Source organism: Oncorhynchus kisutch, linkage group LG29, assembly GCF_002021735.2.
Source record: "Oncorhynchus kisutch isolate 150728-3 linkage group LG29, Okis_V2, whole genome shotgun sequence".
NCBI lineage: Eukaryota > Metazoa > Chordata > Actinopteri > Salmoniformes > Salmonidae > Oncorhynchus > Oncorhynchus kisutch.
In genome coordinates, this window is record NC_034202.2 from 37051493 (window position 1) to 37065977 (window position 14485).

Below are 14485 nucleotides of genomic sequence, written 5' to 3' on the forward strand. Positions count from 1 at the left end.
ACAGATAGATAGAGGTCTAGTAATCATCCTCTATAATACTACAGATAGATAGAGGTCTGGTAATCATCCTCTATAATACTACAGATAGATAGAGGTCTAGTAATCATCCTCTATAATACTACAGATAGATAGAGGTCTGGTAATCATCCTCTATAATACTACAGATAGATAGAGGTCTAGTAATCATCCTCTATAATACTACAGATAGATAGAGGTCTGGTAATCATCCTCTATAATACTACAGGTAGATAGAGGTCTGGTAATCATCCTCTGTGATACTATAGATAGATAGAGGTCTGGTAATCATCCTCAATGCTACTACAGATAGATAGAGGTCTGGTAATCATCCTCTATAATACTACAGACAGATAGAGGTCTGGTAATCATCCTCTATAATACTACAGATAGATAGAGGTCTAGTAATCATCCTCTGTGATACTACAGATAGATAGAGGTCTGGTAATCATCCTCTATAATACTACAGATAGATAGAGGTCTGGTAATCATCCTCTATAATACTACAGAGAGATAGAGGTCTGGTAATCATCCTCTATAATACTACAGAGAGATATAGGTCTAGTAATCATCCTGGAGTAAAAGTACAATATTTTCTTAAGGAATGTGGTGAAGTAAAAGTAAAAGTAGTCAAAAATATAAATATTAAAGGAAAGTACAGATACTCCCAAAAAACGACTTAATTAGCACCTTGAAGTAGTTTCACTTAAGTACTTTACGCTACTGTCATTAGCTCAATTCATTAGCTCAACTGGATGAGAGTGCCTGCTAAATTATTAAAATTACCACAATTACCAAAACATTAAAAATTGAACTCTGATGAGATCTGAATGGTCAACTCTCCTATTTCTCTCTCCTTTCTACTTTCTTTTTCTCTCCTTTCTCCTCTTTCTCTCTCCTCCTTCCTCTCTCTTTCCTCATCTTTCTATCAGCTCCCTCCTCTCTCTTCTCAGCCTGTGTGGTTGGTAGTTCCAGAAGGGCAATGAGTTGTGTCCTATGACAACAACAACAACAACAGCAAGGGTATTAATCTCTGACACGTCTACTTCACTCAATCTAGGCATGTCATACACAAGTACGGTGGCCCACAGGGGACATCCTACTACAGATTCACCATGAGGCTGCAGGTATAACAGTTGAGGTGGACTCAGAGCCAACACCACAAATTGTTCTTCAGCCCAACACACATCACCAGACTACTGAAGAGAGACATTTGGATCAAGTCTGTGGTAAGACGAGGTAAGACTTAGTTTCTGCAGTATGTAGTTGTACCATGTTAGACTATACAGTATGAGGGTTCAACAGGTAAGAGTTATTCTAATGGAGGGAACGTGAAACCAATATCACCTTTCCAGTGCTATTCCTTGGATTATTCATTAGAATTGTTTAACTGTATCTGAGGTAGAAGTCAAATGGATTCTATTTTGTACTTTGTTGTCAGTTAAATTCATTGTATTCTTAGTTTTTTAAATATAATTACATTAAAAATAGACATTTGAACTTGGATATTTGCCTTTGTATTGATGATGTTTCACCCATTGCAATGTCTCAACAGGTGAATTAAACAACAGTAATGTATTTATTTTATATTTCCACAGATTATTACGAGCCAGGAGGAATCACTGATAACACCACCAGGATGAGTTACCTGACCTCTGACCCTAACCAGACAGAGAACATTGACACCATTATCCGACCCCCTTACTTCTTCATCAGTGGTTTCATCGACATCCCCCACATGGAGTACTATTACATCTTCCTCTGCTTCGTATACATCATCTCTCTGGTTAGTCCATAGCTCTGGTCTACGCTGTTACAAACTAGCTCTGGTCTACGCTGTTACAAACTAGCTCTGGTCTACGCTGTTATTAACTAGCTCTGGTCCAGTCTTTTACTAACTAGCTCTGGTCCAGTCTTTTATTAACTAGCTCTGGTCCAGTCTTTTACTAACTAGCTCTGGTCCAGTCTGTTACAAACTAGCTCTGGTCCAGTCTGTTACAAACTAGATGTAGTCCAGGATGTTACAAACTAGCTCTGGTCCAGGGAGTTACGTATCGCCATCGTCAGCAAGTTGATCCACTTGATAAGCTAGAAAAGGTTTCACTTTCCTATCGAAATCACACTTGTATATGTTTTTTGAACTTAAGAAAACCTGGTATGGTGCAGTATCATTTCAGCTGGGGGCCTATTGCGCCCATAGTCAACAGGTGAAAAATGAAAAGTGAAAAAATTAATTGACCTGTATTTACATTATGAGTCATGGTTCCTCCTGTATGTATGTCTGTGTGTGTGTGTGTGTGTGTGTGTGTGTGTGTGTGTGTGTGTATTGGGTCTAGGTGGGCAACACCTTCGTCATGATGGTTATCTACATGGACAACAGTCTCCACAGGTAATCAGTCCTCTTTTATCTCAGTGGTAATAATACAGCAGAATTCTACCTTTATTGGACTGTATTTTTGCAGTTCCAGAACCCAACCAGATGAACCACAACACACACAACACAAGCTGAAGTAGCACAGGGGCTCTGGCTGCTAATTCACTCCTTTTAGATTCCCCCCATCAGCTCGGGATTACAACTGTATCCCTGGTTACCGGCCTGCCTCTCAATAAGGCATCTGAATGAAAACCACCATTAGGTTCAGCTGGATGGTCTATAGTTGATTCTGAATGAAAACCACCATTAGGTCCAGCTGGATGGTCTATAGTTGATTCTGAATGAAAACCACCATTAGGTTCAGCCGGATGGTCTATAGTTGATAACTTACACATTACAGATGAAAGTGTAAAGATGTTTAGGATCTCCACTTTTTGTCTACTTCTTTACTGATTGATTGTATTTACCTTCTCTGTAATTGTCTATGTCCTGTGTTTGTTGCATAAACAACATTTTCCCCATGGAGATAATCAAGTCAGGATCTTACCCTTACAGCCCCAAGTACGTTGCTGTGTTCAACCTGGCCTTCACAGACGTGTGTGGGAGCACTGCCATGGTCCCCAAGCTCCTGGATACGTTCCTGTTCAGCAGACAGCTCATCTCCTACAACCAGTGCCTCGCTAGCCTCTTCTTCATCTTCCTCTTCCTCAACATGCAGTCCTTCAACCTCACCATCCTCTCCTACGACAGACTGGTGGCCATCTGCTGCCCACTCAGGTCTCAGATAATACATCAAATCTAATAATTCAAAAAATACAATTCAAAAGGCCTTCATTATTGCCCCTTGTGTGATAATAATGTTTCTGCTTTCACTGACAATTCAACCTGATATATGAATACACTGCATCTAAAATCCCTGATAACAGCTTCTTTCCACTGTCCATATAGATACCATATGATGGTGACTCACAGGTCCATGTTCCAGCTGACGGGTGCTGCCTGGGCGTTTGCTGTGTTCCTGATGTTGCTGGCTGTGTGCCTTATCACCCGTCTCTCCTTCTGCCGGTAGGTGGCTGAGGAGGTGAACCTGTTGCCGAATGGTTCCCGGTTTGAATCCCGGGCCGGGTGCTGTAAAAATAAATGATCAGTTGATCACTGTAACATATGGACAATGAAGATGTATTGTATTGTAGGTCTCTGGTGATCAACAGCTACTTCTGTGACCACGGTCCCCTGTACCGTCTGGCGGCCCCCTGTTCTGATGTGGTCCCTAACAAAGTGATGGCATATCTCATCTCTACAGTCCTCTTTCTCCCCATGGTCTTCATCATATCATCATACATCTGTATCACACACGCCCTGTTCACCATCACACTGCCCCAGGACAGGTGAGAAGTCATACTGATCAGAGTCAGAGATTTAGCCAGATATTTTGTTTATATACCTAAACATATAGCTCTGATACTGATTGTTGTGCTGCCTCAGATATACACTCCAGACCAAAAGTATGTGGACACCTGCTCATCAGACATCTCATTCCAAAATTATGGGCATTAATATGGAGTTGGTCCCCCCTTTGCTGCTGAAACAGCCGCCACTCGTTTGTGAGTGCTTTTCACTAGATGTTGGAGCATCGCAGCGGGGACTTGCTTCCATTCAGGCACAAGAGCATTAGTGAGGTCGGACACTGATGTTGGGCGAATAGGCCTGGCTCGCAGTCAGTGTTTCAGTTCATCCCAAAGGTGCTCTGTGCAAGCTAGTCAAGTTCTTCCACACTGATTTCGACAATCCATTTCTGTTTGGACCTCGCTTGGTGCACTTGGGTATTGTCATGCTGAAACAGGAAAGGGCCTTCCCCAAAGTGTTATCACAAAGTTGGAAGCACAGAATCCAGAATGTCATTGTATGCTGTAGTGTAAAGGTTTCCCTTCACTGGAACTAAGAGGCCTAGCACGCACCATGAAAAACAGCCATGGACCATTATTCGTCATCCACCAAACTTTACAGTTGTCACTATGCATTGGGGTAGATAGCGTACTCCTGGCATCTGCCAAACCCAGATTCTTGGCATTGCGCACAGTGATTTCAGGCTGTTTGCAGTTGATCAGCCATGGAAACCAATTTCATGAAGCTCCAGAAGAAAAGTGAATTGCTTCCAAAGGCAGATTGAAACTCAGTAGTGAGGACAGAAGATTTTTACACACTACACACTTCAGCACTCAGCGGTCCCGTTCTGTAAGCTTGTGTTGCCACCATTTCCAATTTCCAATAAAACACCTACAGTTGACCGGGGCAGCTCTAGCAGGGCAGAAATTTTATGAACTGACTTGTTGGAAGGAAGCATCCTATGACAGTGCCACATTGAAAGTCACTGATCTCTTAATTAAGGCCGTTCTATAGCCAATGCTTGTGTATGGAGATTGCATGGCTGTGGGCTCAATTTTATACAGTTTTATACACCTGGATGTGGCTGAAATAAACAAATCCACTAATTTGAAGGGGTGTCTACATACCGTTGTATATATAGTGTATGTTGTTCTAGTGATAAATGTTGTAAATACTGAGAATGTCATTGACCTGGATAGATGATGACCTCACTGTACTGACACTTTTGTCCTTTTCTCTCTGTCTCTCTCTTTCTCTCTCTTTCTCTCTCTCTGTCTCTCTTTGTCTCTCTCTCTCTCCCCCCCTCTATCTCCCTCTCTCTCCCTCTCTCTCATCTCTCTCCTTCTCTTTCCCTCTCTCTACTTCTCTCTCTCTACTTCTCTCCCTCTCTCTCCTTCTCTCTTCCTCTCTCTTCCTCTCTCTCCCTCTCTCTCCTTCTCTAATTTTCTCTCTCTCTCATTCTCTCTCTCCTTTTCTTTCTCTCTCTCTCTCTCAGAGTCAGAGCCTTGAAGACGTGTACCTCACACCTGATACTCGTAGCCATATTCTACCTGCCTGTTAATTTCACATACTTCCTTCACTCAATCATACCAACCAACGCCCGGATCATCAACCTCTCCCTGACCTCGGTGCTGCCGCCCATGCTCAACCCCATCATATATGTTCTGAAGACAGAGGAGTTTAAGGAATCGGCCAAGAAACTGCTTAGTAAAAGAAGAGCACAGAGAGCTGTGGTGCTGAACCAATCAACATGAAGTGTTACTATTTATTTATATCTCTATTTGACTTGTTTTTGATTGATATGCTGTGTAAGATATACTGCTAATTGTTGTTTCAATTAAATTAAAAATAATGTTTTTCTTAAATTAAACATGTATATTATTGTCAATATGCCTTTAAAGCCATACAGAAAATGTCATAATAAAAAGGCTGGATAAAACCCTAATACAAATCAAATATAGCCCTTTCTACATCTCAGTTTTACAAAGTGTTCAGCAAGCAGAAGTAGAAGCAATACATTAGAACCAGTAAAAACACCCTAGAAGGATGAACACCCTAGAAGGATTAACACCCTAGAAGGATTAACACCCTAGAGAGGAACCAGGCTCGGATGGCCCGGGGTAGTTGTTTGGGGGATGCATTCTACTATAATCTGCTAAATTGTAATTAGTCGCTCCTATGGCCTATTTATTGCCTACCTCCTCATGCCTTTTGCACACACTGTATGTAGACTTTCTTTTTTCTACGGTGTCATTCACTTGTTTATTGTGTTATTGGCTTGTTTATTGTTTGAAATGTTTGGACCAAGTTTACAGGTAACTTATTAGATACTTTGTAGTCATGTTGGGCGAGTTGGAACTAGTGGATTTCTGAATCAAATGCGCCAAATAAATTGACATAAAGAAGGAATTTATCGAACAAAAGGACCATTTGTGATGTTTCTGGGACATTTTGGAGTGCCAACAGAAGAAGATCTTCAAAAGTAAGGCATCAATTATATCGTTATTTCTGACGTTTGTGTCGCACCTGGATGGTTGAAATATGATTTTCATGTTTGTATGCAGGGTGCTTTCCTCAGATAATCACATGATTTCGCCGTAAATCCTTTTTGAAATCTGACACTGCGGATGGATTAACAAGAAGTTAAGCTTTATTTTGATGTATTAGCCATGTATGTTTTGTGAATTTTTGTTATGAGTATTTCTGTTTTTGAATTTGGCGCACTGCAAATTCACTGGATGTTGTCAAATCGATCTAAAGGGATTGGCGCGCGACGGGATCCATAAGAGTTAAACTTTTATAGGTCTGTAGCAGTTTGGGTCTAGAGTGTCTCCCCCTTTGAAGAGGGGGATGACCGCGGCAGCTTTCCAATCTCAGATGATACGAAAGGGAGGTTGAACAGGCTAGTAATATGGGTTGCAACAATCTCGGCAGATAATATTAGAAAGAGAGGGTCCAGATTGTCTAGCCTGGCTGATTTGTAGGGGTCCAGATTTTGAAGTTCTTCCAGAACATCATCTACCTGGATTTGGGTGAAGGAGAAATGGGGAAGGTTTGGGAGAGTTGCTGTGGGGCGTGCAGGGCTGTTGACCGGGGTAGGGGTAGCCAGGTGGAAAGCATGGCCAGCCGTAGAAAAATGCTTTATAGTGGATTTATCAGTGGTGACAGAGTTTCCTAGCCTCAGTGCAGTGGGCAGCTGGGAGGAGGTGCTCTTATTCTCCATGGACTTTACACTGTCCCAGAACTTTTTTGAGTTTGTGCTACAGGATGCAAATTTCTGTTTGAAAAAGCTAGCCTTTACTTTCCTAACTGCCTGTGTAAATTGGTTCCTAACTTCCCTGAAAAGTTGCATATCACGGGGGCTATTCTGGTCAAGGGCAGTCAGGTCTGGTGTGAACCAAGGGCTATATCTGTTCCTGGTTCTAAATTTTTTCAATGTGGCATGCTTATTTAAGATGGTGAGGAAGGCACTTTTAAAGAATAAGCAGGCATCCTCTACTGACGGGATGAGGTCAATATCCTTCCAGGATACCAGAGCCAGGTTGATTAGAAAGGCCTGCTCGCTGAAGTGATTGAGGGAGCTTTTGACAGTAATAAGGGGTGGTCGTTTGACCGCAGACCCATTACGGATGCAGGCAATGTGACAGTGATCGATGAGATCTCGGTTGAAGACAGCAGAGGTGTATTTGGAGGGCAAGTTGGTTAGGATGATATCTATGAGGGTGCCTGTGTTTACGGGTTTGGGGTTGTACCTGGTAGGTTCATTGATAATTTGTGTGAGGTTGAGGGCATCAAGCTTAGATTGTAGGATGGCCAGGGTGTTATTAAGTATGTCACAGTTTAGGTCACCTAGCAGCATGAGCTCTGAAGATAGATGGGGGGCAATCAATTCACATATGGTGTCCAGGGCACAGCTGGGGGGAGAGGGTGGTATATAGCAAGCAGCCACAGTGAGAGACTTGTTTCTGGAAAGATGGATTTTTAAAAGTAGAAGGTCAAATTGTTTGGATACAGACCTGGATAGAAAGACAGAACTCTGCAGGCTATCTCTGCAGTAGATTGCAACTCCGCCCACTTTGGCATTTCTATCTTGTTGGAAAATGTTTAGGGATGGACATTTCAGGGTTTTTGGTGGTCTTCCTAAGCCAGGATTCAGCTACGGCTAGGACATCCGGTTGGCAGAGTGTGCTAAAGTAGTGAATAAAGAAGGAGGGAGGAGGCTTCTAATGTCAACATGCATGAAACAAAGGCTTTTACAGTTACAGAAGTCAACAAATGAGAGCGCCTGGGGAATGGGAGTGGAGCTAGGCACTGCAGGGCCTGGATTAACCTCTACATCACCAGGGGAACAGAGGAGGAGTAGGATAAGGGTACGGCTAAAGGCTATAAGAACTGGTTGTCTAGTACGTTCGGAACAGAGAGTAAAAGGAGCAGGATTATTGGCGCGATAGAATAGATCCAAGGGTTAATGTACAGACAAAGGTATGGTAGGATGTGAATACAGTGGAGGTAAGACTAGGCATTGAGTGATGATGAGAGAGATATTGACTCTAGAAATATAATTTAAACCAGGTGACGTCACCACATGTGTGGGAGGTGGAACTAAAGGGTTAGCTAAGGCATATTGAGCAGGGCTTGAGGCTCTATAGTGAAATAAGACAATAATCACTAACCAGAACAGCAATGGACAAGGCATATTGACATTAGGGAGAGGCATGCATAGCCGAGTGGTCATAAGGGTCCAGTGAGTAGTTAGGCTGGCTAGAGACACGGCGATTTAGACAGCTAGCGGGCCGGTGCTGGCAAGCTAGCAGAAGGGCCTTAGAGGGACGTCGCGACGAAATAAGTCTGTTATAGCCTCCTCATGCGGAGCCTCCTCGTGCTGTTACGTTGGCAAACCAGTTGTGATGGATTAGTAGGGTTCCGTTTAGTGAAGGGGGTCCAGTCCAATTGGCAAAATATATATAGTATATAGTATGTACTATACAGTATAGTGGCCCAAGAAATTGGCCGATGGGTCTCTTCCGCTAACAGTCCAAATATTCTCTAAACAGCTAGCGGCCCGTGGCTAGCAGGCCCCTCCGTGATGACGGAGGGGCCTGTTGGTAAAAAAAAAAAACTTGGGCAGATTACGTCGGTAGTCCAGTCGTGATGGATAAGCAGGGTTCCGTGTAGTAAAAGGGGTCCAGTCCAATTGCCAAAATAGGTATAGTGGCACAAGAAATTGGCCGATGTACATATTCAGCTAACAGTCCAATATGCTCTAGACAGCTAGAGGACCGTGGCTAGCATGCTAGCAGATGATCATTCAGGGGACATCGCAATGTTTTAGCCAGTTGAAGAACCCATCGGTAGTCCAGTCGTGAAGGATTGGTGGGGCTTCGAACCGGCAGTAAAAGGGTTCCTGGCCAATTGGCAAAATAGGTATTGTAGCCCAGGAGTGGCTGATGGACCTCTTCAGCTAGCCGGGAAGATGAGCCTAGCATGGGCTAGCTCCAGGCTAATTGGTGCTTGCTTCAGGACAGAGACGTTAATCAAATGGCTACCCAGACTATTTGCATTGCCCGCCCCCTACCTCTCTTCTACGCTGCTGCTACTCTCTGTTATTATCTATTATCTACATAGCCATTTTAATAACTTTAACTATATCTACATGTACATATTACCTCAATTACCTCGACACCGGTGCCCTCACACATTGATTCTGTACCAATAACCCCTGTATATAGCCCCGCTATTGTTATTTACTGCTGCTCTTTAAGTATTTGTTACTTACTTCTTAATGTTTTTTTTTCTTAAAGCTGAAGTGTGGGTTAATGGCTTGTAAGTAAGCATTTCACTGTAAGGTCTACACCTGTTGTATTCAGCGCATGTGACAAATACAAATACATTTGATTCGCTAACTTTCAGGTGTAACAGTTTCATGTAGAATAAACCATCCTTCACACAATACTGTAGAAGCAGTGTTCTGCTAATATCACAATGTACAAATATTATACCTCCCTGTATGGTGCCCCGTATAAGACAGGAGTTCCCTTGCATGTTTGAAGAATACACAGACTCCTCCCTGTAATGATAATACCATTGGATTCAATAATAACAAAAATGATAAAAAGTAACAGATGTGTCTTGAATCAATTTAATATTGAGGGAAATGTCTCCCAGTTCAGACAGCAGAGGACTCCAAAGCATTTCTTCAGTCCTCCATCTGTTGACATTTGGAACAACACAAATAATAATCAAAACATTAAAAACTATATAAATATAATTATATATACAAAAATAAGACTCATAAATATCAAAACTAACAAAGACAAATAGAAACAAATTGTAGTATATAAATACAAATGTTAAAGAGTATCGAATTAATACACTATTACCCTATTGCTAACAAAAAACACACAAATGAAACTAAATTGCACAAATCCTATACCACACAAATATACAAATAGATAACACACTTATAAAGAAGATTATTACACTACTGCACTTCAAACAAGAAACACACAAACTAAATTACACAACTAATTGCATTAGTACTGAAGAAAGTTTGAGGTTCTCTATTTGATAGATTCAACCTGCTCTCCCTACCTCGGGCTTCCAGTGACCTGAGGTCAACCTAACCCCGCCCACTCCATATCTCATACTTCTGAGTGAGGGACCTTCCCAGGCAGTAGCCTGCTAAGCTCAGAAACTAGAATCAGGACGCCCACTCCGACAAGTATTATTGACCCACAGTCCCACACGATGACATGATATCATTGACGTGTGTTACGATCAACTAGGAGTGGTGGGTGGAATCAGGCGCAGAGAGCAGGGTTCAGTCTTTTTTTCAAATGTATTCCCCAGCGCAAGAAAACAGTCACGCCAATGCACAGGGCGTATATAAGTTGCCAGTCCAAACAACAGGACAAAATAGTCCGGAGAATAAATACACGAATAAATCACACCATCAAACACAGAGTAACAAAAACAATAAACCAAATATGACCGTGAAGCTACAAATGAGACCTGTGCTGACACAAGCCACTAACATAGACAATCACCCACAAACAAACAGTGCAACCCAGGCTACCTAAGTATGATTCTCAAACAGAGACAACTAATGACACCTGCCTCTGATTGAGAACCAGGCCGAAACATAGAAATCCCCAAATCATAGAAAATCAAACATAGACTGCCCACCCAACTCACGCCCTGACCATACTAACTAAATACAAAACAAAGGAAATAAAGGTCAGAACGTGACAACGTGATGTGCAAATGAGCGATATAAAACTGATCGCGCATATGTCACCATTCGGGATATAATTTGTATATATATATATATATATATATATATATATATATCATTATTTAATTTATTTTAGCAGGCATCACATGCTGCCCCCCGGCAGGATGCCCATGTCGCCTGTGCCTAAATTCGACAATGGACATGTGCCAGCATGGCACTGACTGGATGGCATCACTCACTCATTACTCTGAAATGGGAATGTTGTCTGACCACTGCCTGAGCCCTCTGGAACAGCTCCTGATATGTTCTCAATGACCTGAATGTCCTTCTGTTTCACCTCCCTTATGTTGTCATTGGCCTGGATGTCCTTCCGTTTCACCTCCCTTATGTTCTCAATGACCTGAATGTCCTTCTGTTTCACCTCCCTTATGTTCTCAATGACCTGAATGTCCTTCTGTTTCACCTCCCTTATGTTCTCAATGACCTGCATGTCCTTCTGTTTCACTTCCCTTATGTTTTAATTGACCTGAATGTCATTCCGTTTCACTTCCCTTATGTTCTCATTGGCCTGGACTGAGATGACCAGTGGCTTTTCACAATAGTGAACAAAAGGGGGGAGAAGGGACAACCTTGTCTGGTTCTACATTTTCAGTCGTTTATTTTCAAGTGCTTTGCAATTGACAGCATGCAAGGTAGTAACAAAAGTGCTGACCTGCATTGACCTTGTTCTGTAGCCCTTTGACCCTAAACGTCCTAACTCTCCCCAGCCTAAGTTGTCTACCTGTAAACACTCTTCTCAGGTGTATCAACATTATAATTGTCTCTCTGATGACTGCCTATTTGTTAACTCTGTACAGAGTGACATCAGATCCTATGAGAAGGTTGATGTTACAGTGTTGAAAATATTACCAACCCACTAACTGTTGTGTGTTTTAGGGACAATGTAGAGAGATGGATTAACAGTCTTTTGGCAAGATTCAGCAAATTTACATTTAGCAGTAATATTTAATTAGCTTGCCTAAACCCATTGCTTTGGCCTGTTGCTTAAACGAGTCTCTCTCTCTCGTAATGAGTGTACAGTAACAAGTTGTATGATGGCAGAGCAGTATTCCCACCAGGTATAGTGTCCCTGTCACTCTCCTCAGACTCAGGATCAACAAACAGGTGGTCATCAGAGACCTAATTAGAGTGTTGGTAGACCTGGGATCCTGAGTCATCACCTCACCTGTTTACAGGTAGCCATTCAGGTGATGATGGAACTGATGTTAGCTACATTATGCTTCAGATGAAGTTGGGGCCTGTCTTTAGGCCACAATGTTAAGCCCAAATGTACAGTTGAAGTTGGAAGTTTACATACACTTAGGTTGGCGTCATTAAAACTAATTTTCAACCACTCCACACATTTCTTGTTAATAACAAACTATACTTTTGGCAAGTCGGTTAGGACATCTACTTCGTGCATGACACAATTCATTTTTTCAACAATTATTTACAGACAGATTATTTCACTTATAATTCACTGTATCACAATTTCAGTTGGTCAGAAGTTAACATACACTAAACTGACTGTGCCTTTAAACAGCTTGGAATATTCCAGAAAAGGATGTCATGGCTTTAGAAGCTTCTGATAGGCTAATTGACGTCATTTGAGTCAATTGGTGGTATACCTGTGGATGTATTTCAAGGCCTACCTTCAAACTCAGTGCCTCTTTGCTTGACATCATGGGAAAATCAACGGAACATCAGCCAAAAAAACAATTGTAGACCTCCACAAGTCTGGTTCATCCTTTTGGAGCAATTTCCAAACACCTGAAGGTACCTTGTTCATCTGTACAAACAATAGTATGCAAGAAAGAACACCGTGGGACCACACAGCCATCAGAAGCCACTGCTCCAAAACTTCCATAAAAAAGCCAGACTACGGTTTGCAACTGCACATGGGAACAAAGATCGTACTTTTTGGAGAAATGTCCTCTGGTCTGATGAAACAAAAATACAACTGTTTGGCCATAATGACCATCATTGTGTTTGTAGGAAAAAGGGGGAGGCTTGCAAGCCAAAGAACACCACCCCAACCGTGAAGCACTGGGGTGGCAGCATCATGTTGTGGTGGTGCTTTGCTGCAGGAGGGACTGACGCACGTCACAAAATAGATGGCACTATGAAGAAGGAAAATTATGTGGATAAATTGAAGCAACATCTCAAGACCTCAGTCAAGAAGTTAAATCTTGGTCGCAAACAGGTCTTCTAAATGGAAAATATGTGGGCAGAACTGAAAAAGCATGTGTGAGCAGGGAGGCCTACAAACATGACTCAGTTACACCACCTCTGTCAGGTGGAATGGGCCAAATTTCACCCAACGTTTTGTGGGAAGCTTGTGGAAGGCTACCTGAAACTCTTGACCCAAGTAAAACAATTTAAAGGCAAAGCTTCCAAATACTAATTGAGCATATTCAAACTTCTGACCCACTGGGGATGTGATGAAATAAAGCTGAAATAGCTGGAAGAAATAATTCTCTCTACTATTATTCTGACGTTTAACACTCTTAAAATAAAGTGATGATCCTAACTGACCTACGACAGGGAATGTTTACTAGGATTAAACGTCAGTAATTGTGAAAGACAGTTTAAATGTATTTGGCGTAGGTGTATGTTTTCACTTTTACCACTACCTTGAGATACATTACAATCTGAAAGTTTTCGTTTAGTCTTGCAGTACGAAGCAGGTGAGGCCATCGAAATTGTACCTCCTTGTGTGAATTGCCTGGGTATATCTAGAGATAGCGTATACATTGCATATCATCTACTGTATCTTTGTCCACATGGAGCCAGTTGGATGGATCAGTGGGACTATCAATTCAATTAGGAAGTGGTAATACTGCTCCCTGATGATGTTTATTAACCTTAATAATAAGAGAGGGAAACCATTAGTCTAATGATTAGACCTCTGGACCTGGGGACTGTAGGTGTTGAGCCCCAGAGAAAGCGTAGCATAGCATAGTATAGCGTCTAATGATTACACCTGTTGTCTGTAGGTGTTTACTCCCCAGAGATACGATAACACTCACTAAAGGAGATGTTATATCCTGAGGGGTTTTCAGATCTAGGAGTCTAGATCCACAGTACTGCTGGCCTTTTTTCTTAGTGGTAATTCACTGATGGGTATTCGACAGTCATTCCCTGATTAGAGAGGAGAGATGAAAGCCAGCAGTGTTGCAGTCTGTGGTCTTATTAGCTGATGACTTTTGGATCTATAAATTGTGATGGTTTTGTTAAAATGTTCTTATGTCAAACTATATAGGTTTCCAAATAATGATATCCAAGACCAAAACTTAGGCCATGATTCAAAATCAATAGGCTGTCTCCTCCCAGTGGGTCCTGACCTGTTATTTGGGAAACACCTCCCCCTCCTTTTCACCACGTGGGTTGGTCACCTAATGTATAAGTGCTGACAGTCACAGTGTCACAGTACACAG

At 42.0% G+C, this 14485-nt stretch overlaps 1 protein-coding gene across 1 annotated transcript; it reads left to right on the forward strand.

Moving 5' to 3' along the window:
* The first annotated feature begins 1167 nt into the window (after positions 1–1167).
* LOC109873901 (olfactory receptor 1-like) lies at positions 1168–5720 on the forward strand. Its single transcript, XM_031809388.1, has 7 exons — positions 1168–1254; positions 1614–1801; positions 2352–2404; positions 2945–3166; positions 3338–3454; positions 3583–3777; positions 5271–5720. Exons 2-7 carry the CDS (start codon positions 1655–1657, stop codon positions 5527–5529), a joined length of 993 nt encoding a protein of 330 aa, XP_031665248.1. The 5' UTR covers positions 1168–1254; positions 1614–1654; the 3' UTR covers positions 5530–5720.
* Positions 5721–14485: the final 8765 nt, after the last annotated feature.

Bases quoted from the DNA above. Each gene is read 5' to 3' on its own strand.
- LOC109873901 (XM_031809388.1), top strand. From the start codon at position 1,655: ATGAGTTACCTGACCTCTGACCCTAACCAGACAGAGAACATTGACACC. The intron at 3,167-3,337 runs GTCTCAGATAAT...CTGTCCATATAG, and splicing joins GCCATCTGCTGCCCACTCAG to ATACCATATGATGGTGACTC. The intron at 3,778-5,270 runs GTGAGAAGTCAT...TCTCTCTCTCAG, and splicing joins ATCACACTGCCCCAGGACAG to AGTCAGAGCCTTGAAGACGT.